This window comes from Peromyscus californicus, unplaced genomic scaffold, assembly GCF_007827085.1.
Source record: "Peromyscus californicus insignis strain IS unplaced genomic scaffold, ASM782708v3 Scaffold_17__1_contigs__length_78620276, whole genome shotgun sequence".
Taxonomy (NCBI): domain Eukaryota; kingdom Metazoa; phylum Chordata; class Mammalia; order Rodentia; family Cricetidae; genus Peromyscus; species Peromyscus californicus.
In genome coordinates this window covers 24,171,624-24,195,399 of record NW_026294469.1, presented here as the reverse complement: position 1 = coordinate 24,195,399, position 23,776 = coordinate 24,171,624, and the positions used below count along the sequence as shown (strand labels likewise).

Sequence of the window (23,776 nt, the reverse complement as noted above, 5' to 3'; positions counted from 1 at the left end):
CGTTTCTTTCCTGAGGCTTCAGCTGCTGTCCCTTGTCCTTTGTTAGTTAAAAAAAAAAAAAAAATTTCCCTAGGCGGACCCACCCACATTACCCAGGGGGCACCGCGAACAGACGCTGGTACCGTATTTCCCAGAGTTCCCCGCATCTTGCGCTTGCGTTGAAGACGTCGAAGCCAAAATGGCGACTGGGACAGGCAGTGAGTATCGGAGCCGCTTTTGCGTTCAAGGCCTTTGCAGAGTCGAGGCTAGGCATCCCATTTTCGTCAGGCACGATTGGAGCGGGAGGAGTGGGTTGTCAGAGAGCGCAAGGTCTCCCGACGTCTGCCTTCCATGGGGGCTCGCTCAGGGCCGCTGCCCGGGGTCTGACCAGTGTAGGGGTGAAACCGAGGCTGGAGAGAAGCAGCCGTGGAAGCCTTTGTGTGCTGCGAGGCGCTCTCTGGGGCAGATCTCTAGGGTAAACAAAGGCAGTATCGAGTGGCCTGCGGCTCAGTTGTTTTTCGAACCAAGCTGTGGGAAGCAATCGGAATGAGCTCTGTTAACTGTGGGCGTTTTCTGCCACCGGGGGAAATGCGTTTCACGTATTTCAGCCATTTTTTTTTTTTCAGTTTTACCGACGAACTGTCTTGTATCCGACAGTTGGGGGGGGAGGGGCTGAGATGTAAACAACTTTATGCAAAGAAGGAGGCGGGCAGGAGGAGCCGGTGGCCGCTGGGAATCTTGGGAAATAAGCTTGCGTTCACTTTGGAGTAAAGTTGTAAAACTGGGTCTTTAACAAGAACTTTTTTTTTTTTTTAACGTAATAACTGCCGATATTTGAGAGCAGAACTTAAAGCCATGGCATTTCAACAAATAAAGTGTTCTATAAATGAGTATTCAGAAAACAGTTATGCTGGCCAGTAGTGATATTTCGTTGGAATGGTGAAAAATCAAGATTTGGTGATAATAAATAATTAATGGTAGTGGTTCACATTGTTCGAACAAGATTGAGATTTATTTGTTTTGAGATAGGGTTTTACTGTGTGACTGACCCTGGCTGGCCTGAAACTCACTATGCAGACCAGGCAAGCCTCACACTCACAGAAGTCAGCTCGCTTCTGTTTCCTGAGAACCAGGGTTAATACTGCACACTCAGCCTGGGATATTATTTTATATCAGACTTTTAGCTGTTCTGGGACTTAGAACTAGCTCAGTGATCGTTTCTAAGCCTTCTTTATTCCCAGAGCACAAGCTGCTGAGTACTGGCCCAACAGAGCCATGGTCCATCCGAGAGAAGTTGTGTTTAGCATCTTCTGTTATGAGGAGTGGAGATCAGAACTGGTAAGAAATCTAAGATGTTTGATTCCTTGGGCTGTATGACTGTTTTTTTTTGTTTGTTTGTTTTTTGTTTTTGAGACAGGGTTTCTTTATGTTGCCCTGGCTATCTTAGAACTCACACTGTAGACCAGGTTGGCCTGAACTCAGAGATTGCCTGCCTCTGCCTTCCCAGTGCTGGAATTAGAGCCATGGACCATCAAGCTAACTTTATATAGTAGTCAGCTTTACCAAAGTACAAATCACATAGCATAAAATAAGTCCCCTGAAAGTGAAAACTTTGGCAGTTTTTTTCCTATTTTCACAAAGTTGTGCAGCCATCCCTGCGATCTAATTTTAGAACTTTTAATTTTATCTTAGTCAGTTAGCATAGCACTTTCAAGATTTATTCACATGTAACATATATTAATACTTCTTTTCTAGTATTGGCCAGATAATAGTATGAATCATTCCTTCCATATCCATGGAGAATTGGTTCCAAGACTCTTGAGGTTATAAATATGGTGATGGCTCAATTCCTTTACATAAGATGCCTCATATTTGCATGTCACCAACACATATCCTTTTGAATACTCCAAATTATCTCTAATACAATGAAATTGCGTGTTAATGGTTTAGGGCAGAGGTTCTGAACCAGTAGGTTATGACCATTGGCAAACTTCTATTTCCAAAAATATTTACATTATGATTCATAACAATAGCAACATTGCACTTGTGAAGTAGCAACGAAAATAATTTTATGGTTGGGGGTCACCACAGCCTGAGAGGAACTGTATTAAAGGGTCTCAGCATTAGGAAGCTTGAGAGCCACTGATTTAGGGAATAAAGTCTGTACATGTTCAGTACAGACAATTTTTTTGTTTTTAGAAGTGACTATAGTGTCCAGTGTAGGCTGAGTAATTCCAAGAATGCACATCTCTTGGCTATGGACAGACAACTGCATATTCATTACCTGATACTGGCTTTCCACCTTGGGATAGATGTGAACAAGGTCTTTGTGGATGGTGTCTTCAGTTCTCCTGAGTTTCCACCCAAGTAGTAGAGTCTCTGGGTCATGTGGTAACTAACTCCAGGTCTAACTTTTTTTGAGGAACTGCCAAATCATTTTCTTTAATATGTTATTTTAAAAATTATGTAGGTTTATGTGTGTGTTCGAGTGGGGATATGGGCACATGAGTGTAGGATTCCTTGGGAGCCAGAAGAGGACATCAGATCCCCTGGAGTGTTAGAGTTCCAGGCAATTGTAAGACATCTGACATAGGTTCCTAGAACAGAATTTGGGTTCTAAGAGCCATCTCTTCATCACCCGCCACAAATTTTGGAGAGTAGAGGTGTTGGGGGTGGAACTCAGGGCTTTGTGCATGCTGTCTGCCATCTTATTACACCTTCAGCCATCAAACTTTTTTTTTTTTTTTTTAAGACGGAGTCTCACTCTATAGACCACGCTAGCCTCAAATTTAGAGATCCTCTTGCCTCTGGCTTCTGAGTGCTAGGATTAAAGGAATGTGCTGCCATGCCCAGTAAAAAAGTATAGCCCAGGCTGTCTGCTCCTTCTCCAGCATATTCTACTGGCTTGTGTCACCACAACCTTATTCAAGCCTTATTAATTTTTTAAGCTAAGCTAACTTCAGATGCCTCCCTATGTAGCCTGGGATGACCTTGAACTCCGGATCCTGCCTCTACTCACCCACCCCCTACCCCCAATGCTGATTACAGGCATATACTATGAGGCCCAGCTTTTGTGGTACGGATCAAACCAAGGTCTCATGAATGCTAGGCCAGCGCTCTACCAGCTAAGCTGTATCCCCGTCACCTGCAGTTTTTTATCTGCTTCACAATTTTCCTGTCCTTTATTGTAGCCATACTAGTAAGTATAAAGTCATAGCTCATTATGGATTTTTTTATATTTATTTGTGTGTTTGTATGCGTGCATGTGTATAAGGTGTGGAGATCAGAAGACAGCTTGCAGGATTTGTTTCTTTCATTCCACCTTGTGGATTCTGGGGATCAAACTCAGATCATCAGGTTTGGTAACAAGTGTCTTTACCAGTATGAACTGTAAATGAACCGAGCCAACATATTCTACTTTTTTTTTTTTTTTTAGACAAGGTTTCTCTGTAAAGCCCTGGCTGACTGTCCTGGAACTCTTTTAGATCAGGCTGGCCTCGAACTCACAGAGATCCTCCTGCCTCTGCCTCCTGAGTGCTGGGAGTCAAGCTCATACCCTTTTTTTTTTTTTTTTTTTTTTTTTTTTTTTGGTTTTTCGAGACAGGGTTTCTCTGTGCAGCTTTGCGCCTTTCCTGGGACTCACTTGGTAGCCCAGGCTGGCCTCGAACTCACAGAGATCCGCCTGGCTCTGCCTCCCGAGTGCTGGGATTAAAGGCGTGTGCCACCACCGCCCGGCTTTTTTTTTTTTTTTTTAAAGAAAGATTCTGTATATGTAGTCCAAGCTGGCCTAGAAGTCTCAGTGATTCCCTTTTTCAGCCTTCTAGCCTGGAATTTCAAATTTGAGCCACCATCTCTAGTTCCTTATTGTGGTTTTGATATGTATTTCTCTGATGAACTGTGCAGTAATGAGTATATTTGCATGTGGTTATATAGGCATTGTATATTTGTGGAGAAATTTATGCTCAGTTTTTTGTCCATTTTTGTTTAGTTGATTTCTTTCTGTAATTGCATTATAATTCTTTGTATTAGAATCCTATAGCTCAGCCGGGCGGTGGTGGCGCACGCCTTTAATCCCAGCACTTGGGAGGCAGAGGCAGGTGGATCTTTGTGAGTTCTAGGCCAGCCTGGTCTACAGAGAGAGATCCAGGAAAGGCGCAAAGCTACACAGAGAAACCCTGTCTCAAAAACAAAACAAAACAAACAAAAATTCTATAGCTCTAATCTGGAGGCTGATCCTTTGACAGTTAGCAACTATTTCTCCTATCTGCATATTGTCTTTACACTTTTTTTTTTTTTTTTGGTTTTTCGAGGCAGGGTTTCTCTGTGTAGCTTTGCGCCCTTCCTGGAGCTCACTTGGTAGCCCAGGCTGGCCTCGAACTCACAGAGATCCGCCTGGCTCTGCCTCCCAGTGCTGGGATTAAAGGCGTGCGCCACCAACGCCCAGCTGTCTTTACACTTTTATAAGAAACAATTTTTAATTATTTATTTTTCATGTGTATGAGTTTTGCCTGCTTGTATATATCTAACATATGTGTATGCTAGAAAAGGATGTGAGATTCCCAGAATTGGAGTAACAGATGGTTTTGAGCCACCCAAGTAGGTGCTGGGGATTGAACCAAGGTCCTCTGGAAGAGTAGCCAATGATCTTAACTGCTGAGCTATGTCTCCAACTGTCTTTACACTGTTTTGATTGGTATTGTTTACAACACAAAAGTTTTGGGAAAATTTTTCCAAGGCAGGACCTTTCTATATAGCCCTGGCTGTCCGGAACTCACTGTATTGACCAGACTGGCCTTGACCTCACCGAAATATGCCTGCCTCTCTGGGTGATAGGATTAAAGGTGTGAGTCACCAGGCTCAGCCAAAAGTCTTTAATTCTAATAATACCAGTTTAATTTCTTCTGTTGCTTTGCTTGAGAATCGGCTGTGAAAATACTTATTTTGCTTTTTTGTTTGTTGGCCTTTACTATTAAATTTTTTTATTGCCATTATTTTGTGTGTATCTGTGTTTTGCCTGCCTGCATGCATGCATGCATGCATGTGTACCGTGTGCTTGCCTAGTGCTTTTGGAAGTCAGAAGAAGTCTTACTGAAATGTCTTTAGTTGGTTATAAAGATTTGTTTTTGTTGTTAGCCTCTAAATCTCCATATAGCTTCAGATCATCTGATTTTGTCCTCAAGATTTGTGTGTGTGTGTGTGTGTGTTTGTGTGTTTATAATAGCCCTGACTATCTTGGAATTCTGTAGACCAGGCTGGCCTCAAACTCACAGAGATCCATCTACCTACCTCTGTTTCTTGAGTGCTGGGATTAAAGGAATGCACCACTACCTCCCAGCCCAGCTAGATAATATTTTGATTACAGAAAGTTGTACATAGATTGGCTCCTGTCTTTTAATTCAGTGACCATAACTTGCCTTTGTTGATGTTGTTACTTTGATTACAGGTATGGTCTAGTGTTTAGTTTTTCCTCTGTCAGGAAGATATAAAAGGTTTAGCATATTTACAGGGCCTGCCTGATTGATAGGTAATGCTCTTAGGAGATTGGTTTGCTTTGGTTTATTTTGGCATGGGGTTTCACTTTGTAGCCCTGGCTCCCTGGTCAGCCGTGTAGACCAATACCCAGCTGCTTTTGGGGGGAGGGTGGGATGGGGGCAGCAACAACAGGGTCTTGTTATTTAGTTCTGGCTGGTCTGATACTCATTATGTAGCTCAGGCTAACCTCAAATTTGTGATAGCCCTCCTGTCTCAGCCTCCTCATATTTGTTAGAATTATAAGCATACATTGTATACTGTGAAAAATACTTCATAAAGTTTAAATGGCTGATGTATGCTTTTAATCCCAGCACTCAAAATTCTGAGGCGAGTAGATCTCTGAGTTTGAGGCCAGCCTGGTCTACAAAGCGAGTTCCAGGACAGCCAGGGCTACACAGAGAAACCCTGTCTCCAAAAAACAAACAAAAAATTGTGAGCTTTTGGGGCTGGAGAGATGGCCCATTGGTTAAGAGCACTAGCTGCTCTTCCAGAGGACCCGGGTTCAATTCCCAGCACCCACATGGCAGCTCACAACTGTCTGTAATTCCATTTCCAGGGGATCTGACACCTTCACACCAATGCACATAAAATAAAGTTTAAAAAAAATTCTTTTTTTAAAAAAAAAGTTGTGAGCTTTTAAGAGCAGGTTTTAAAAAACAGTTAAGTGTTAATAAAGGTATTTAAATACAGTTTCATAATGAGGGTTAAGAGAGAAAGTGGCTCAGAAGGAAAGATGAGAGCAGGGGTGTGGGCTTCTCAAAAAAGAGTCAGAAAGTGAGATATACCAGATATGGGTACTGGTTCAAGGGAGAGTGGCCAAAGAGCTAATTTTAAAAATCTGTAAGTGGGCTGGAGAGATGGCTCAGTGTTTATGAGCACTGGCTGCTCTTCCAGAGGTCGTGAGTTCAATTCCCAGCAACCACATGGTGGCTCACAGCCATCTATAATGGGATCTGATGCCCTTTTCTGGCATAAAGTTGATAGAGCACTCATATACATAAAATAAATAAATCTTTAAAAAAAAAAAACAGAGTTAATCCAGGCTGGGGATATAGACTGGTTATATAGTATTTGCCTACATATGTGAGACTCTGGATACATTTAAAGATTTTTTTTCTAGAATTTAAAGATTTTGTATTGCATTTTAATTTATTGTGCATGTATGTGTATATAGGTGTTTGAATGCCACTGTGCATGATGTGGGGGTCAGAGAACAAATTGTAGAAGCTGATATTTCTTCTTCTACTCTGTAGATTTTGGGAATGGAGTTCAGATCATCAGCCTTGCCAGCTAGTGCCTTTACCTATTGGGCTATTTCAAGAGCCCATGAATTGCTCTTTACCTAGTTGTGTCATTTTCCATTGTCAGGTATTCCAGACCTAGAGCTATTAACTCTGGAGCACTTAGCTGATGTGTGTGAGTGAACCTCTGTTTCATTCTCAGCACTGAAAAGCAAATCGTTAATGATAAAGGGAAGGTATTCTAAAATAGTCCTGTGACAATTCTTTATTCTAATGTGATCTATAAACCCTAAACTTTGAATTCAGCATACCTCTGCCACCTGTATTTTTCCTGTTTGGTATATAATAAGGCTTTTCTTATTTTGTAGGGTATCGGTTAGCAGAGCAATCAAGCCTTTTGCAGAACCTGGCCGGCCTCCAGACTGGTTTTCTCAAAAAGTAAGTTACCCATCAGATGTTCTTTTACACTCGTTGGGAGATGAAGTTGGTTATCTACCATGCTCTGCCTTTCATGAAGCAGGGAATAACTGACAGTGCTAGAGGCTGGGTGTCGTGGTGCATGCCTGTAACTTTAGCAGTTGGGAGATAGGCACGCGTATATGAACATGTGTGAGACCAGCCCGGTTTACGTGCTCAGTTTCAAGCCAGCCAGGGCTACATAGCAAAACCCTGTCTCAGGAAAACCAAAAGAAATCCTAGCTGGGGAGGTGGCTCAGTGGTTCAAGTATTGACTGTAGAAGCAGAGACTGGAGTTTGATACTTAAACCTCCTTACATGCCAAGAAGGTATGGCAGCCCACCAGTTGTTATAGTATTTGGAATGCAAAGGCAGTAAGAATTCCTTGGGGCAAGCTGACTTTCTAGACGGTTGACACAAGATCTAGTTTCTTTGAGAGACCGTACTGCAAAGAATAAGGTAAAGACTGATTGAGTAAGACTCCCAGAGTTAATCTTTTTTTTTTTTTTTTGTTTTTCGAGACAGGGTTTCTCTGTGTAGCTTTGCGCCTTTCCTGGAACTCACTTGGTAGCCCAGGCTGGCCTCGAACTCACAGAGATCCGCCTGCCTCTGCCTCCCGAGTGCTGGGATTAAAGGCGTGCGCCACCACCGCCCGGCCTCCCAGAGTTAATCTTAAGTATCCACATGCATGTACTCACACATGTACATGCACCCACACATATGTATGAGCATATGAACACAGACACACCACACATTTAAAAAAAAAAAGTAAAGGGAATGGAAAGAAGGTTCAGTGGTTAAGAGAACCTAACACTCTTGCAGAGCACTTGGGTTTGGTTCCTAGCACCTTATCCGGTGTCTTGCAAATACTTGTAACTCCAGACTCTGGGCATTCAGTACCTTCTCTGGCCTCTGAGGGCTCATATATGGAGATATAAATAAAAAATAAATTTTTAAGTAAAAATATTTTTAAAAATATTTAAAAAATATTTTAAAATATTTATAATTAAAAATTAAATATTTAGGTATTTTAAATTTAATAAAAATAAAATTTTAAATTTAATAAAAATAAGAAACTTAGCTGGCTGGTGGTGGTGCACACCTTTAACCCCAGCACTTGGGTGATGGGAGGATCTCTGTGAGTTTGAGTCTAGCCTGTTCCTACAGAGTGAGTTCCAGGATAGCCAAAGAACACAAAGAAACCCTGTCTCAAAACAAAAAAATTTAAAATATTTGAAAATATTTTAAAAATTGAAAACAAAAGAAAATACCATTTTTCTTTTTCCCCACTGTTTGCTAATCTGGTTATATATATGTATGCAAAAAAGTATTACAAACTTTTTTCTGATTTTTATTTAGTGGTGGTAGTAGTAGTGTGTGTATCTCACTATGTGTCCTTGGCAGTCCTAGAACTCACAATGTACACCAGGCTAGCCTTGAACTCAGATCCCTTGCTTCTGCCTCCTACCAGGACCAGCTAAACCACACAATCTTTTTTTTTTTTTTGGTTTTTCGAGACAGGGTTTCTCTGTGTAGCTTTGCGCCTTTCCTGGGACTCACTTGGTAGTCCAGGCTGGCCTCGAACTCACAGAGATCCGCCTGGCTCTGCCTCCCGAGTGCTGGGATTAAAGGCGTGCGCCACCACCGCCCGGCATAAACCACACAATCTTGAATAGCTTTCTTCATTAGTCTTATTCTAATTGTTGACACTTGGAAATCTTGTTTCTTTCCAAGCTTGCTTATCACATTTTCATTTTTTTTCCTATAGCATTGTGCTTCTCAGTATTCGGAGCTCTTAGAGACTACTGAGACTCCAAAGTGAGTATGAACCCAGGTACACATCTGTTTAGTTGGGAAGTGTTCACTATGGAAATGCATCTTAATTGGGTGAGAGAAGTAGAGCTGATAGTACTTATGGTTCAGTGGTAGAAAAGGCTCAAAGAATACAAATGTCCTCTCACTGAAACTCGGATTTATTGTTGTTTGACTTTCCACAGACGGAAACGGGGTGAAAAAGGAGAAGTGGTAGAAACTGTTGAAGATGTTATTGTTCGGAAATTGACTGCTGAGAGAGTTGAGGAACTCAAGAAAGTGATAAAGGAAACACAGGAGAGATACAGGTAGTTATCACATGACTTGGGGAGGGGGTAGTTTGGAAAGAAATCAAGAACTGACTTCTTTAAGATTTTTTTTTTTTTAATGTGCATTGTGGTTTTACCTGCATGTATGTCTGCGTGAGGATGCCAGATCCCCTTGAACTGGAATTATAGACAGTTGTAAACTGTCATGTGAGTGCTGGGAATTGAACCCAGGTCCTTTGGAAGAGCAGCCAGTGCTCTTAACCTCTGAGCCATCTCTCCAGCTCCCATAAAAGTTTTCAAAATAGCAGATTAGGAAATTTAGTTAAGCCAGGCTGTGGTGGCGCATGCCTCTAATCCCAGTACTTGGGAGGCAGAGGAGGCGATCTCTGTGAGTTCAAGCCCAGCCTAGTCTTACAAAGTGAGTTTTGGGACAACCAGAGCTACACAGAGAAACTTTGTCTCAGAAAAAAGAAAAGAAAAAGAAACGTAATTAAGGCTGGGTGTTGAACTCAGGAGGTTGAAATGGAAAGCTCACTTGAGACCACAAGTTCAGGCCAGCCTGGACCACTTAGCAAGGTTTTTGCTTAGAAAACAGGAGTCATGGAGATTGTTCAGCAGATAAAAGCGCTTACTGTACAAGTCTGACAGCCTGCGTTTGAGCCCGTGAACTCGTGTAAAAAGCTCTGGATGTGGGAGTTTATAGTAGATGGTGACTAGGCAACCCAGTGGCAGAAATGAAAGGGACCCTGCTTGAGTCAAGGTGGAAGGAGAGAACCAGTCCCCCACATTTGTCCTTTGACCTCATGTGCTGTAGAATGTGTCCACCTGTATTTGTGTACACCCACACACACACACACACACACACACACACACACACACACACTCTAGTTTTTAAAAAACAGTATGGTAGCTTATGCTTGTAATCCCAGTGCTTTCCTCGGGAGACCAAGACAGGGCTACAGAGGGAGACACTGTCTCAAAAAAAAGCTTACAAACTAAAAAAAAATCATAAAGAGAACTGCAGTCTGTCTCTTTCTTTTTTATAGGCGGCTAAAAAGAGATGCAGAACTAATTCAAGCTGGACACATGGACAGCAGGCTGGATGAGCTTTGCAATGACATTGCAATGTAGGTTCCATCTGTGCTCTGTGCCAGTTGGCCAAAAGCGTTTTTTGTGAAGGCAGTGTGAACCATGGGGAAGAGCTGGAGCCTGCTAACATAACTCAGTTCCTTCTTTAGGAAAAAGAAATTGGAGGAGGAAGAGGCTGAAGTGAAAAGGAAGGCCACAGATGCTGCCTACCAGGGTAAGCCGCGTCCAGTCCTCCGCTGCCACTGGGTCATGCAGTGCTGCGCCCTGGTGACAGTTGGCTGGCTGGCCTGGGAGATGAGTGTGGTGACCGCTCGCTCCACTGTGGAAACGTAGTTGTTGATTATTTTATAATACATCGTCTGTTAGTTTAAATGTGCTTGCAAAATTTATCATGTCTCTTTTTTTCCCCAAAAAACATTCTTTTTTTGTTTTCTCTGCTAGGGATTGACCTGAGGGCCTTGTACATGCCCCCTAAAGTTAGACCTCCAGGTGACATTAAGTAAACAGGCTTTTATCAAAAGGAATTCTACTGTACTGGTTGGCTTTGGAAGTTACCAGAAACCTACACCTGTTAAGTTCTTTCATCCTTCATGTTTCCCATAACTGGTTTTGTCTTGTCCCATGATTGCCTAGTTGTAGACTCCAGATAAGCAAAATGTTTTAGGCTCCTGACTGATCTGCCAGAATTGTAGGGCAGTTAAAACTTTCCCTCACTCTCTAAAGTTTCAGTATTTTTGAATTTGGGGAGCAAACTGGCAGTCAACAGGAGAAAAGTATAGATTTACTGTTTGCGTGTGCACAGAAGCCTCATAAAACAAGGCATCTGAGTAAAGGATGGAGCCCAGTCCTAAAACACTGACCTTGCATGGATGAGGCTTAGTCTGTAGCACCAACAAACAACTAAAAAGAAAAGAATAGTTCTTGTTATCTTTTTTTCTACCAGAATAAATCATCCATTAGTCTCTGAGAAGAAATACTTAGAAAACGAGGTCTCTTTATAGTCTAGATCTCCAGTTTACTTATAGGACTCATAAGCTTGATGATGATATGCTGAACATAGTATAGGTTTTATGTTTTTACTTTTTAAATTTTTTATTTTTTTATTTTTATTGGTTTGTTGGTGGGGGGCACAGGTGAGTGCCGTGTATGTACAAATCAGAAGACAAGTTGTGGAAGTCCATTCTCTTCTCCCACTAGGTGGGTCCCAGAAATTGAACTGGTCTTAGTAGCATGAGCTTTTACCCACTGAACCATCTCATTGGCCTTAATTAAGGTTTTAGAACTTAGAGGCCAATAAAAAAAAAGCCAAATACGGAGCTGGGTGTGGTGGTGTACGTCTTTAATCCAGCATTTGGGAGGCTGGGGCAGGCGGATCTCTGTGAGCCAGTCCACCTTACAGAGTGGGTTCCAGGCTAGCTAGTGCTACATTGTGAGACCCTGTCTCCAAAAGAAAAGAAAAAAAAAAAAAAGGAAAGCCAGATATAGTGGTGAATGCCTGTAATTCCAGAATTTGGGAAGTGGATCCAGGAAGGAGGTGGGATCAAAAATTCATCTCAGTGAGCCTTGGGAGATGAGATGGGGGGGAGAAAATTCAGTGTTTGCAACTGTAAGATAGACTACATGGTGTGAACCAGTGAGGTCTTTTCCGCTTTTTAAAAGCAGACTCTTAAGTTGCTGGAGAAGACATTGAGAAGTATGTAAACCATTTACTACAACGAGGACCTTTGAAATAGTTAAGTAGTTATTTTGTTTAATGTGAGAATTGCCCTTGGTTTGAAAAATTAAGCTAAAGAAAGTAATAAAACTTCTAATCTAGACTCATAACGTTTCTTTAGGATATACTAGTAGCTGGTTTCACTTATTTAGTCCTGAAGATTTGGTCTCTGTTTGCTTATGTTCTAGCTCGGCAAGCAGTCAAAACACCTCCTCGAAGGCTGCCAACTGTGATGGTCCGCTCACCTATAGATTCTGCCTCCCCAGGAGGTGATTATCCACTTGGAGACTTGACTCCAACCACTATGGAAGAGGCTACCTCTGGGGTAAGTCTGTTGGCATTTATTGACGTTGATTTGCAAAGAGCTGATAATGGGAAACCACTTGTTGCCTAGAAGCTACTTCTCTTGATCTGAATGCTAAAGATTGTACAGGTGGACCTAAAAGCATGGAGGATTTTACTTTTTGAGAGATAGGTAAAGGACTATGTGAATTATTTGTAAATGTATTTAGTCTTCTGAAATTTCTGCTCAAGAAAGAGACCATTTCTTTATAAATAAAGTAGTAATAGTGTTTTGAGGAGTTTGAAAATAAGGAGGTTGGATGGAATGATTGGGTTGTGGGTTGCAGTGAGTGGAAGAGAAAGAAGTATAGATGGTTTCTGGGTATTTCCATTCAGAACTAATAAAATAATAGACACACTAACCCATCCAGATTAGTAGGGAACCTTCCGTAGTTTGAGAAGTCAGATAAAGGTTCTCTGTTGTCTCTTAGGTAACCCCTGGGACTTTGCCGAGTACCCCAGTCACCTCGTTTCCTGGGATTCCTGACACCCTTCCTCCAGGCTCTGCACCCTTAGAAGCCCCCATGACCCCAGTAACAGATGATTCACCCCAGAAAAAGATGCTTGGACAGAAAGCAACTCCACCCCCCTCCCCTCTGCTGTCAGAGCTCTTGAAGAAGGGCAGCCTCCTGCCTACTAGCCCCAGACTGGTATGGAGACTTCTGTGGGTGTTTGAGAGCTGTGGTGATTTAGTACTTGGAAGGGAATGCCTGGGCCCTAAAATATGACCTGGGGAAAAACAAAAACACAAGCAAAACAAACAAACAAACAAACAAAAAACAGCAATGTCCTAGTTAAAGGTTAACTCCTAAAAGATGCACTAAGTTGGTCCTTGGATCCTGAGGTATCTGAATGATAATTATTTGTGGTTTTCTTCCCCCAGAGAGCTCTTGTCACTTAAGTTCTGAACATTGTAGTTTAGAGTTTCCCTTCTATCTTGAATGATTTTTGTGGACACTAAGTTTTGGTTTGAACAAGTTTGTTTGAGCACTGGAGCGCGTTTTTGTTTTTGTTTTTGGGAAGTGGTAGTGGAAAAGCTTGAGTATAGCCTTCACCTCTGTTCTTCCCTGGTAGGTAAATGAGAGTGAGATGTCTGTGGCTTCTGGCCATCTGAACAGCACAGGTGTGCTCCTGGAGGTAGGCGGGGTTCTTCCCATGATACATGGTGGGGAGATGCAGCCAACAACCAGTACTGTTGCAGCCTCCCCTGCTGCCTCAGGTAAGTTACTGCGCACGCTTTTCATGGCCATCAAAGAGAATAGTTACCATATAGTAAGGCCCAATTACAGTTTTTAGACTTTGCTTTGGAGCTAGTTTTTCTATTAAACAGCATAGTGTTTGAAATTATTGATCCGTTCCAAAATAAATTATTGATTGCTCTAATTGACCTCATTATAGGTGATAATAAAAAGGAACAGTAAAGTTAATAGTGAAGCTATTTCTCTGTGCCTTACAAAATGTAAAAGGATTCCTGAGATCCCTGGGGTGAAATAGGGGAAAGAGATGTAGAACCAGAGATCTGGGCTCAGACTGTTGATTTTGTGACCTTGAATAGACAACTATTGAAACTTAGTTTTCTATTTTATTAATGGTGGCAAATATTAGTTTTTGCAACATTGTGAAAAAATATTAGAGAACCTGGAGATTATAAAATAGGGGAAAGGGATTTGGAACTAGAGACCTGGTTTGAATCTTAGATCCACCGTACTGTTGGTTTTGTGACATTGGACAGGCAGCTTGACTATTGAGACTTGGCTTCCTGTTTTATAATGGTGACAGAGATACTTCAGGGATGTGTTAAGGAGTAAATAACAGGAAATGTGAAGCAAGAATACTAATACCGTAAACATTAGAGATTGGGCAGAGTATGGTGGCGTATGCCTTTAATCCCAGCACTTGGGAGGCAGAGGCAGGCAGATCTCTGTGAGTTCGAGGCCAGCCTGGTCTACAGAGCAAGTTCCAGGACAGCCAGAGCTACACAGAAAAACCCTGTCTCAAAAACCCAAAATAAACACCCCTAAATCAAAACAATTGGCATTTGATTGAAGTTAGCTTGGGTGGTATACAGTGTGCCGAGCTTCAGCAGAAGTGGCAAGGTTTCCTCTCAATTTCCTTTTCCTTCCTTTTTTTGTTTTCAGGACAGCTCAGGCTGTCCAGGATTTTTGCTTTGTAGCCATGGAACTCTCTTTTCTTCCTCCGCCTCTTGCCTGTCGTACCAGTCATTTTATTTTATTGTTGGTGACTGCTCATTTTTCCTCAGAGAAAACAACTCCCCATTTTTAATGTATACAGTGTATAGTCTGGCACTTGGTTCATTCCTAGCTTGCAGAAAGGTGAGGTTAAAGAAGGTAGGGTGTGGTTATGAGTTTATCGACCAGGAGTGACTTTCGTTCTTTGATTGAGTCCTAGAGTGCCTGTTGCTTCTTGCTCACGTGCTTTCTTTCCTCATTTTGTGTCCTCTTTGTCTGTCAGGTGCCCCCACTCTCTCCCGGCTTTTAGAAGCTGGCCCTACACAGTTCTCCACTCCTCTTCCCTCCTTCACTACTGCTGCCAGTGAGCCTCCAGTTAAACTTGTGCCAGCACCCCCTGTAGAGTCTGTGTCCCAGGCCACCCTTGTCATGATGCCTGCGCTGCCAGCACCGTCCTCTGCTCCGGCTGTCTCCACTCCTGACAGTGTAGCTCCAGGTTCGTCCCTGACCCACGCCCTGAGCAGCCACCGCACCCGACGTCAGCTAGAGCAGGGTGACCAAGAGCTCATCTCCCCCACACACCTCCCTGCTCTTCTCCACAGACACGTCATCTTTATCCTTCGAAAAACAAGGGTAGAAGTGGGTGTCTATTTTAGGAGTTGGGTGGGGAAGGTTAAGTGTAGACATATAAGCAGGCTTGAGACTGTATTCTCACCTTACTTTGTACTTACATTTGTAAAAATGAGGGAGAAGAAAACATGGGCAGAAGTGAGTTTTTGACCTTAAGTGTGTCTGACCGTAAGTGTCTACAGCTCTGGTGTGATCTCCGGGTGGTCATTTAATAATGGATAAGCTTCTGAGTTGCTTTTTTTCTTCCTGTTGTTAATCAGTGAGTCAGCCTGACAGCTGTGTTCCCCTGGAAGCTGTGGGGGATCCACATACTGTGACTGTTTCCATGGATAGCAGTGAAATCTCCATGATCATTAATTCTATCAAAGAAGAGTGTTTCCGATCAGGAGTAGCAGAGGCGCCTGGTGGATCAAAGGCTCCAAGCATAGATGGGAAGGAAGATTTAGATTTGGCAGAGAAGATGGATATTGCTGTGTCTTACACAGGTGAAGAGTTGGACTTTGAAACAGTTGGAGATATTATTGCCATCATTGAAGACAAGGTAACTACTTAGCAAAATCCTAAAAAGTCTCCCTGTGTAGTACTACACAGACCACCCTCTTCCTCCTTTCTTTGATTTTCTTAGTTGGAATGATGACTTGTTCTTTTGCCCATTTTCATCTTTGTAGTCTGACGTACTGCTTATCTTCCCTGCCATCCCACAAGTGTTGTTCCCACTAAACTTCGGTAAAGGTGGAGAGAGCTGCTTTAGATTCAGCATCTGATTCTCTCCTGTTACCCTGAGGGACTCGGGGGGCTCTTTCTGTGTTCTCAACAGTTTGTGTCTTGTGGGACAGGTTGATGATCACCCTGAAGTGCTGGATGTGGCAGCTGTAGAAGCAGCACTATCATTCTGTGAAGAAAACGATGACCCTCAGTCCCTGCCTGGCCCCTGGGAGCACCCTATCCAGCAGGAGCGGGACAAGCCAGTCCCTCTTCCAGCACCAGAGATGACAGTCAAACAAGAGAGACTCGACTTTGAGGAAACCGAAAACAAAGGAATCCATGAACTGGTAGACATCAGGGAGTCAGGTGTGGAGATTAAGGTGGAACCTGCAGAGCCAGAGCCAAGCATGTCAGGGGCTGAGATAGTAGCTGGAGTCGGTCCAGTCTCAAGTATGGAGCCACCAGAACTCAGGAGTCAAGACTTAGATGAAGAACCTAGAAGTTCTGCAGCTGGAGAGATTGGTGAAACAGATGGTCTCAGTGGGAAAGGCGATGAGATGCCACTTTCAACTGTGAAGACAGAGGTAGTTAATATGACTGGGGTGGGAAGAGAGGAGGAGGAGGGTATGACTTAGGCAACTTAGGCTCTTAAATTCCTGAGTCTTGGCATGTTGCACATACCCAAAGCCACAGGCTGCCAACTAGTATTATATTCACCCTATCCTGCCAAGGCAATCGTTAAGATACTAGATGATTTCTTCTATGGTCTTATAATCGTTGGAGAGTAAAATTGTGGGAGCTATAACAATTTCTTAGTAATTAGGATACTTACTCTTTTTTGATCTTCAGGCATCCCCTGAAAGCATGTTGTCTCCATCACATGGCTCAAATCCTATTGAAGATCCTTTAGAGGCAGAGACTCAACACAAGTTTGAAATGTCAGGTAAGTAAAGGATAGGAACTTTGAACTGTATCTAACTTGAAATCTCTTCCTTTGGCTTCTCAGGGTTTGTGGGTTGTGGGCAAGTAGAGGAGTAGGCCAGGACAGCATGGAAAGAAAGGAGAGTTTCAGGGAAGGCTCGTGGTCACAGGAAGGGGAAGCTAAGGCACAAATCTTCAGGGAGTCTTTCTCTCCTCTGCAGACCCATTGAAAGAAGAATCAGGGACTATTTTTGGAAGCCAGATAAAGGTATTTCAGACTTTTCTTTATTCTTCTTGTCATATGATTAGATTTTCCCACACTGCTATCTATTAAATGAATTTTAGTAAATTCATCTTTATCTTTTTCGTAAAACTGGTAGGGAGTTGGATGAGTAAAAGCTGTAGTAGACAGTCTGGCCTAATGGGAGTACTATAGCAGCAGCGTGCACTTCCCTAGGAGAGTTGTGAAGATCACATAGTTTCTCTGTGGATAGTGCACAAAGAAGTTTGGTACATCCGGAATGACTGAGAGTGACTAGAGGTGCCAGGAAGAACGTGTGGGGAGTCAGGTTACCGTTTAGACTATTGAAAGAGAATTATTGGGTTTTATCTTAGAATCACTAAAGTAGTAGGAACAGATTTAAAGTAATGTGAGGTGAGCTTGCTCCATCAGCAAAGACATGAAATAAAATGATTCTCGATAACTTTGTACCCAGGGTCAGAGTTCCTCTCAAGAGCCAGGGGAAAGAAGGAACGCCTCTTAGCTTAGTCTTAAGTAAGTAGCTTTTTTATTTTTCCTTCCTTTAAAAAAGATCCTGGGCTTTATTCTTTGTCCAGGTTCTAAATTACTTTACCTTACTTAGTCAGTTAAGTAGAGGGTAGTATAAGTGATAGAGGGCTCAGCAAAAAAAAAAAGTGTGAGGCCATTTCTAGAGCTGATCTAACCCAAAACAGATATCTCATTTAATAATGCGGTACTAGGTAGCTCTGCTTGCATTTGTTGACTAATGCACACTCTGTCTAAGGATGCTCCGGGTGAGGAGGAAGAAGAAGATGGAGTCAGTGAGGTAGCTAGCCTAGAAGAGCCCAAGGAAGAGGATCAAGGAGAAGGCTATTTGTCTGAGATGGATAATGAACCCCCTGTGAGCGAAAGTGATGATGGCTTTAGTATCCATAATGCCACACTGCAGTCACACACGCTGGCAGACTCTATCCCAAGCAGCCCTGCCTCCTCACAGTTGTGAGTATCTGTGATTCCTTCTTTTTTACATTTTGAGACATGGTCTCATGTACCCCAGGCTGGTTCATGCTACGTAGTTCATGCTACATAGCTGAGGGTGATCTTGAACTCCTCATCCTTTTGCTTCTGTCTCCCAAGTGCTGGGATTACAGGCAGATTATAGGTGTGAACAGCCATGCCTCCTCACTCCCCACAGTGTGTGGGTGTGAGTGGCTGTTTTTGGTGTTTGGGGGCATTGAACTTTTGACTGCTAGGCAAGCATTCTACCATAGAGCCACATCCCTAGCCTTAATTTTACTTGTTATTTTCCCTTTCTTGGCTTGAACAAATAGTTGGAGAGAAGTAGGACTTGGTTTTTCTCCTTATGCTTAGTAGCACTCCTGTGTCTATTTCAGCTCTGTGTGCAGTGAAGATCAAGAAGCAATTCAGGCTCAGAAAATATGGAAGAAAGCCATTATGCTTGTGTGGAGGGCTGCAGCAAATCATAGGTAAGCAGACATTGCCAGCCCCTCGTTGTTGGCTTAAGAAATATTTGAGGGGGCTGGAGAAATGGCTTGTTCTTCCAGAGGTCCTGAGTTCAATTCCTAGCAACCACATGGTGGCTCAGAACCATCTGTAATGAGATCTGGTGCCCTCTTCTGGTCTGTGGGTGTACATGCACACAGAACACTGTATATATATATATAATAAATCTTTAAAAAAAATAAATATTTGCGTAAGCCATGAGACTACGTATGTTGGTGTTGGGTCTACATACCCTCTGTTGCATAGAGTAAATTCTCTCCTTTTGCTTCAGGAGAATAAGTGAATAACAAATCTGTTCTTTTTGGACAGGTATGCCAATGTGTTCCTGCAACCTGTTACAGACGACATAGCACCTGGCTATCATAGCATTGTGCAGAGGTAAGCCGTGGTCCAGCTAACATGCCTGACTTCGAATTTGTGTAGACGTAAGTGAAGTTCTGCATTAGGTAGTACATTTAAAGTAAGAGTGGGTTTTTTTGTTTTTGGTTTTGGTTTTGATTTTTTGAGACAGGGTTTCTCTGTGTAGTTTTGGTGCCTGTCCTGGATCTTGCTCTGTAGACCAGGCCTGCCTCTGCCTCTGGGGTACTGGGATTAAAGGCATGTGTCACCACCGCCCAGCAAGTGTTTTGTTTTGAGACAGGGTCTCATTATATATAGCCTTGGTTGGCCTGGAACTCTGTAGACCAAGCCAGCCTCAAAGTCACAGAGAGTGAGTAATCCCTGCCTCTTCCTCACATGTGCCGAGATTGTTAAACAGTAGGATTAGTGTTAAACTGACCGTTGCAGTGGCTATTTACCATTAATAGTCCAAAAGAATTAACACTTTTCACTACTTTTCTTGATGCCTATTATGCAGATTGGCTTTTGGGGGGAATTGAGTACATGCTTTGGGATAATGGGTTGGCATTTAAATCTTGGTAGCTGATACTGAAGGTATATGTGAACAGGACTATATAGTGATACTATATTCAGAAATCCAAGTGAATCCTCCTCCTCCCCAGCCAATTAGCCCTGTTTATTTATTTATTTATTTTTTAGACCTATGGATTTGTCAACAATTAAGAAAAACATTGAAAATGGACTGATCCGCAGCACAGCCGAGTTTCAGCGTGACATCATGCTGATGTTTCAGAATGCTGTTATGTATAACAGCTCAGACCATGATGTGTATCACATGGCAGTAGAAATGCAAAGAGATGTCCTGGAACAGATCCAGGTACATTGAGGCTCATTTTTGTTTCAGTAGGGATGAAGTAAAGGGAAGAATTCATATTGATGACTTTTGTTTGTAATAGGCATCAGGAACACAGATAAGTAATTTTTTTTCTTACTGAAGTTGTATAGGTTTTATTGGTTTAATGGAAGAAATATGGTAGAAATTCTGTCTTTCTTGGGCAAATGAATCCAGTCTTTGAAGGTTTTTGTTGCTGCTGCTATTTTGCTCTTGTTGCTAGGGATCTAAACCAGTGCTTCCAGGGTCTGCACAGATACTGTACCACTGAGCTACATCATATCCCCACCACACCCAATTTATTCATGTTAGGAATTAAGCCCAGGGAGGGCTTCATGTGTGGCAGACAAGCACTGTTCCAGCTAAGCTATATCCCTAGCTCCCTCTGAAGTTTTCAAGTTAGTTTTTAAGGGGTTAATGTCATTTTTAGTTACATAAAATTTTGTGGCACATGTACCAAAAGAGTACATGATCCCTATTTATCATCAGAAGTCCACTTGAGTCTTACAGTTGTATCACCACACACCTTTAGGATGTTGACCTTGGAGGACCAGTGTATCTTTGTTAAGTATGCCAAGTGACTTGAATTGCTGAAAGAAAGGTCTTTGGTTTATTTTATTTAAAAGCTACTTTTCACTTCTAAATTATTTAGGAACAGTTAGAATTAAGCCTTTTAGTAAGCCAAAAAGTATTGAATAGAAGATACTATATAAGTTATAGTCACAAAACCTGAAGTTTGTTGGTCCTTTCCTACTTAATCGGATCTTTGTGGCCAAGCTTTTTTTCTTCTCCCTACAGCAATTCTTGGCCACACAGTTGATTATGCAAACATCTGAGTCTGGAATCAGTGCTAAAAGTCTTCGGGGGAGAGATTCTACCCGAAAACAAGATGCTTCAGAGAAGGTAAGGAGACAGAAATGAAGTCTAAAACACCCAGAGAACTTAAGTTACTCTGCTATTGCTAACCTTCTGCAAGCCAGTGGTATGCAAATAGATGTTAGAACGGTGGGGGCTTGCTCCTGTCTAGCTGTGGAAAGCTGCTGTGACTGACATGGGAGAAAGTTGGGGCGAGTGAGCGAATTATTAACCCTCTAGGAGAGTGCTGTCAGGGTGGGGGTGAAGTAGCTCCCAGCAGCTGGTGACTTAGCTCCTGTTCTGGAGTCCTATGGCGGATGGCTGTGGGATCTTTCCTCTTGTTCTCGAGTTTTACATTTTTGTCTTTGTGCTGTGTGTGTGGTGCTTTTGCCTCTGTCCTTAGGTTTGGGGTGCTTGTGGCTGAGAGTTTCTGTGGAACCTGATCAGTATTTGTTTGTCCTCTAACAGGACAGTGTCCCCATGGGCTCTCCTGCCTTCCTTCTCTCTCTCTTTGTAAGTATTGAATGGCTGCACGGGGTGATGTTGGCAGAAAGATTCTTAGCTCCTGCTGGGCCTGGGTGGCAGAGGGAAATCCAACATGCAGACTGTGGCAATGTCTTGAAATTCTGTTTATCCATTGAATAAGAAACTCTTTTCTTCTGCATTCTGGTCTCTTTGCATGTGTGTGTGTATGCGTGTGTGTCAGGGAGCGTGGGGGGTGGGGGTGTCTGTCGCTGGGAAGGGACTGACTATAAGATGGCTGCACTGAAACCAGAAGTGTTCTTGGGGTAAAAGTCTCTCGGATGCACCTGCTCCTTATTTCTCACTTCCACCTTTTACCAATTCTTTAGTTACAAGTGGAAGATAGCTCAGGGCAGCAGCTGATGTTGGCTTTTCAGCAGTGTCCTTGTGTTGGCAGATTTTTAACACACCTTCCACTTCCTCCTAACTAAACTGAGAGACTTGACACACAAACCCTCAGTAAAACTAAGCTAAAGATTCCAGTGGTCAAGGCACTTGCCATGGAAGTCTGGTGACCTGAATTTGATCCCCAGACCCCAGTGAAAGTGGAAGGAGAGTACTAACTCCACAGAGTTGTCCTCTGCACTCCACCTGTGCACCATGGCATATGTGCTCCTGCACACACATCACATACAGTAGTGATAATTCATTAAAAGTGGTTTTAAAGATCCCGCTAGCAGTGACCACTGGATACAATAATAGCTGGTGGGATTACAGGTGAACATAATAGATCTAGCCTAAAGGCTTTTATTTTCTGCTCCATAAAGTAAATGACTAACTCTGTTCATGGTAGAGCAGTGAAGTAAGGGAAAGCATGCTGGAAACCTACATGGTCTTAAGATCATTGGATACCTTTGAAGGCCTTGTTCTTTCACCTACGGTAGAAGTACTAATGAGTTGAGTGCAGGAGGATCAAGGCATGCCTAGGCTATGGACTAAGACCCCGTCTCCACAGGGAGCAGGAGGGAGGACTAGAGGGGTGCTCAGAAGTTAAGAACTCTGGCTATTCTTGGAGAGGATCTGGGTTGAGTGTCCAGCAACCACATGGTAGCTCATACTGCCTCTAATTCCAGTTTCAAGGAATCCAAAGCCCTTTTCCGGCCTCCACAGGCACTGCACACTTGTGGTGCACGTATACACATGCAGGCAAAACATTCATACCCATTAAATGAAAATAAGTCTTTTAAAAAAGGAAGAAGAAAGAATAAGATTGAGATACCTATTTAGCCTACCTCACAGGGATGTTGTGAGGATAAACTAAGTTATGAAGCTAACTTTAAAAAAAATTAAAATGTTACACAAATGCAAGGTGTTATTTCTATTCTTACTGTTGGCTATTGGCAATTTATGTTCTAAAAATTTTTTAATCCTTGCATATTAGAAATGCAGAAATGGTCCGGCCCAGCAAAAGTGTTCACTAGTTCATCTTGCCTATAGACCTGTACCACAAACAGAACACTGTGATCGCTATTCTTTGTTATTGGCCTGCAACAGTGACTCTCGATCCTCATTCAAGTGGCTGGCTATTGCAAGGCCAGTTAATAGGATCTTTTATCTATCGAAGACAGCAAAGTTTTGCACAAGAGGAAGGAGCTGGGCTGCAGGGAGAGAGCAGCAGATGGAAAGAAGCCTGATTGTCCTGATCTCATGGAGAACATCTGTCAGGAGGTGCTAGGGAACTAGTGCCAGGGTCAGTCTGCAGGAAAGGCCTTTCTTATAGGGACCAGCAACTGGACAGGTATGTTAGCCAAGAACCTCACTCCCCACTGCCCTTTCTGCCTCTCTCACCTCTCATTTTCACTACCTGTTCTTTACACACAGTTCGGGGCTGGGTGGGATGATAGTCATTCTGTGGGACCCCAGGTGAATTTGAAGACCTTTGTATTGACATGAGAAAGCACTGTCTTACAGTTCCACTCACAATATCAGGTGTTCTTTTAGCTACTCTGGGAAAACAGAAAATCCTTTCCACTTCATCCCTTTGGTAGTCTCTATAGATTCTTTCCCCCAAGAAGTCAAATTCCCAGCATTCCTGTTGTGTGTTGTCTCTTAACGTGTTACCAGCTCACTCATGTTTCCTTCCTTCCTTCCTTTGGTGTTGTCTAGGATGGGGGAACCAGGGGACGCCGCTGTGCCATTGAAGCAGATATGAAGATGAAGAAGTGAAGCCTCAGAGTTCCCTCTTTGAGCTGAACCTGAACTAGGAATAAACAAGATATAGCTTGGGGCTTGTGGGCTCAGGTCCACACTTGATCTTAGTCAAAAGGCTGAGAAGCAGTATGGGCCCAGAAGAGAAGGTGCCTGGGCCAGATGCCATGAGTTGAGAAAATCTCTTTTCAGAGAGTTGGAGTAGCACAGTTGCCCGTTTTAGGGCAAAAATCATGGGTTGTGTTAATGCCCTAATGTGTAGCTAGCGGATTGTAGCCAATTTGTACTGTCTTGTGAAGTGTACAGACTTTTTTTTAAAAATAAACCTGTGAAGCGTGTGTATATAACAAACAGAAGGAAAACTCTGGCCTTTGGT

The 23,776-nt window shown here is 42.7% G+C and overlaps 1 protein-coding gene across 4 annotated transcripts; it reads left to right on the top strand.

Annotated features, from left to right (window-relative positions):
- The first annotated feature begins 70 nt into the window (after window positions 1-70).
- Window positions 71-23,738, top strand: Brd8 (bromodomain containing 8). 4 transcript variants are annotated; one of them, XM_052741851.1, is made up of 22 exons: window positions 71-197; window positions 1,221-1,317; window positions 7,121-7,190; window positions 8,977-9,026; window positions 9,206-9,328; window positions 10,336-10,416; window positions 10,528-10,592; window positions 12,281-12,417; window positions 12,866-13,084; window positions 13,509-13,653; window positions 14,907-15,119; window positions 15,514-15,794; window positions 16,090-16,542; window positions 16,808-16,901; window positions 17,101-17,147; window positions 17,905-18,119; window positions 18,515-18,607; window positions 18,954-19,022; window positions 19,683-19,860; window positions 20,674-20,778; window positions 21,199-21,243; window positions 23,359-23,738. In XM_052741851.1, the coding sequence occupies exons 1-22, from the start codon at window positions 179-181 to the stop codon at window positions 23,416-23,418; spliced, it is 2,859 nt and encodes a 952-aa protein (XP_052597811.1). In that variant the 5' UTR covers window positions 71-178; the 3' UTR covers window positions 23,419-23,738. The 4 variants fall into 4 exon arrangements, with proteins under 4 accessions (XP_052597811.1, XP_052597810.1, XP_052597813.1 ...); XM_052741850.1 differs by having other exon boundaries at window positions 10,516-10,592; XM_052741853.1 differs by lacking the exon at window positions 12,866-13,084.
- Window positions 23,739-23,776: the final 38 nt, after the last annotated feature.

What these genes read in the sequence shown, in the direction of transcription:
- Brd8 (XM_052741850.1), top strand. An exon ending in TTTCAACTGTGAAGACAGAG is followed by an intron (nt 16,543 to 16,807) that starts GTAGTTAATATG and finishes TTTGATCTTCAG; the next exon opens with GCATCCCCTGAAAGCATGTT. An exon ending in TTTTTGGAAGCCAGATAAAG is followed by an intron (nt 17,148 to 17,904) that starts GTATTTCAGACT and finishes ACTCTGTCTAAG; the next exon opens with GATGCTCCGGGTGAGGAGGA.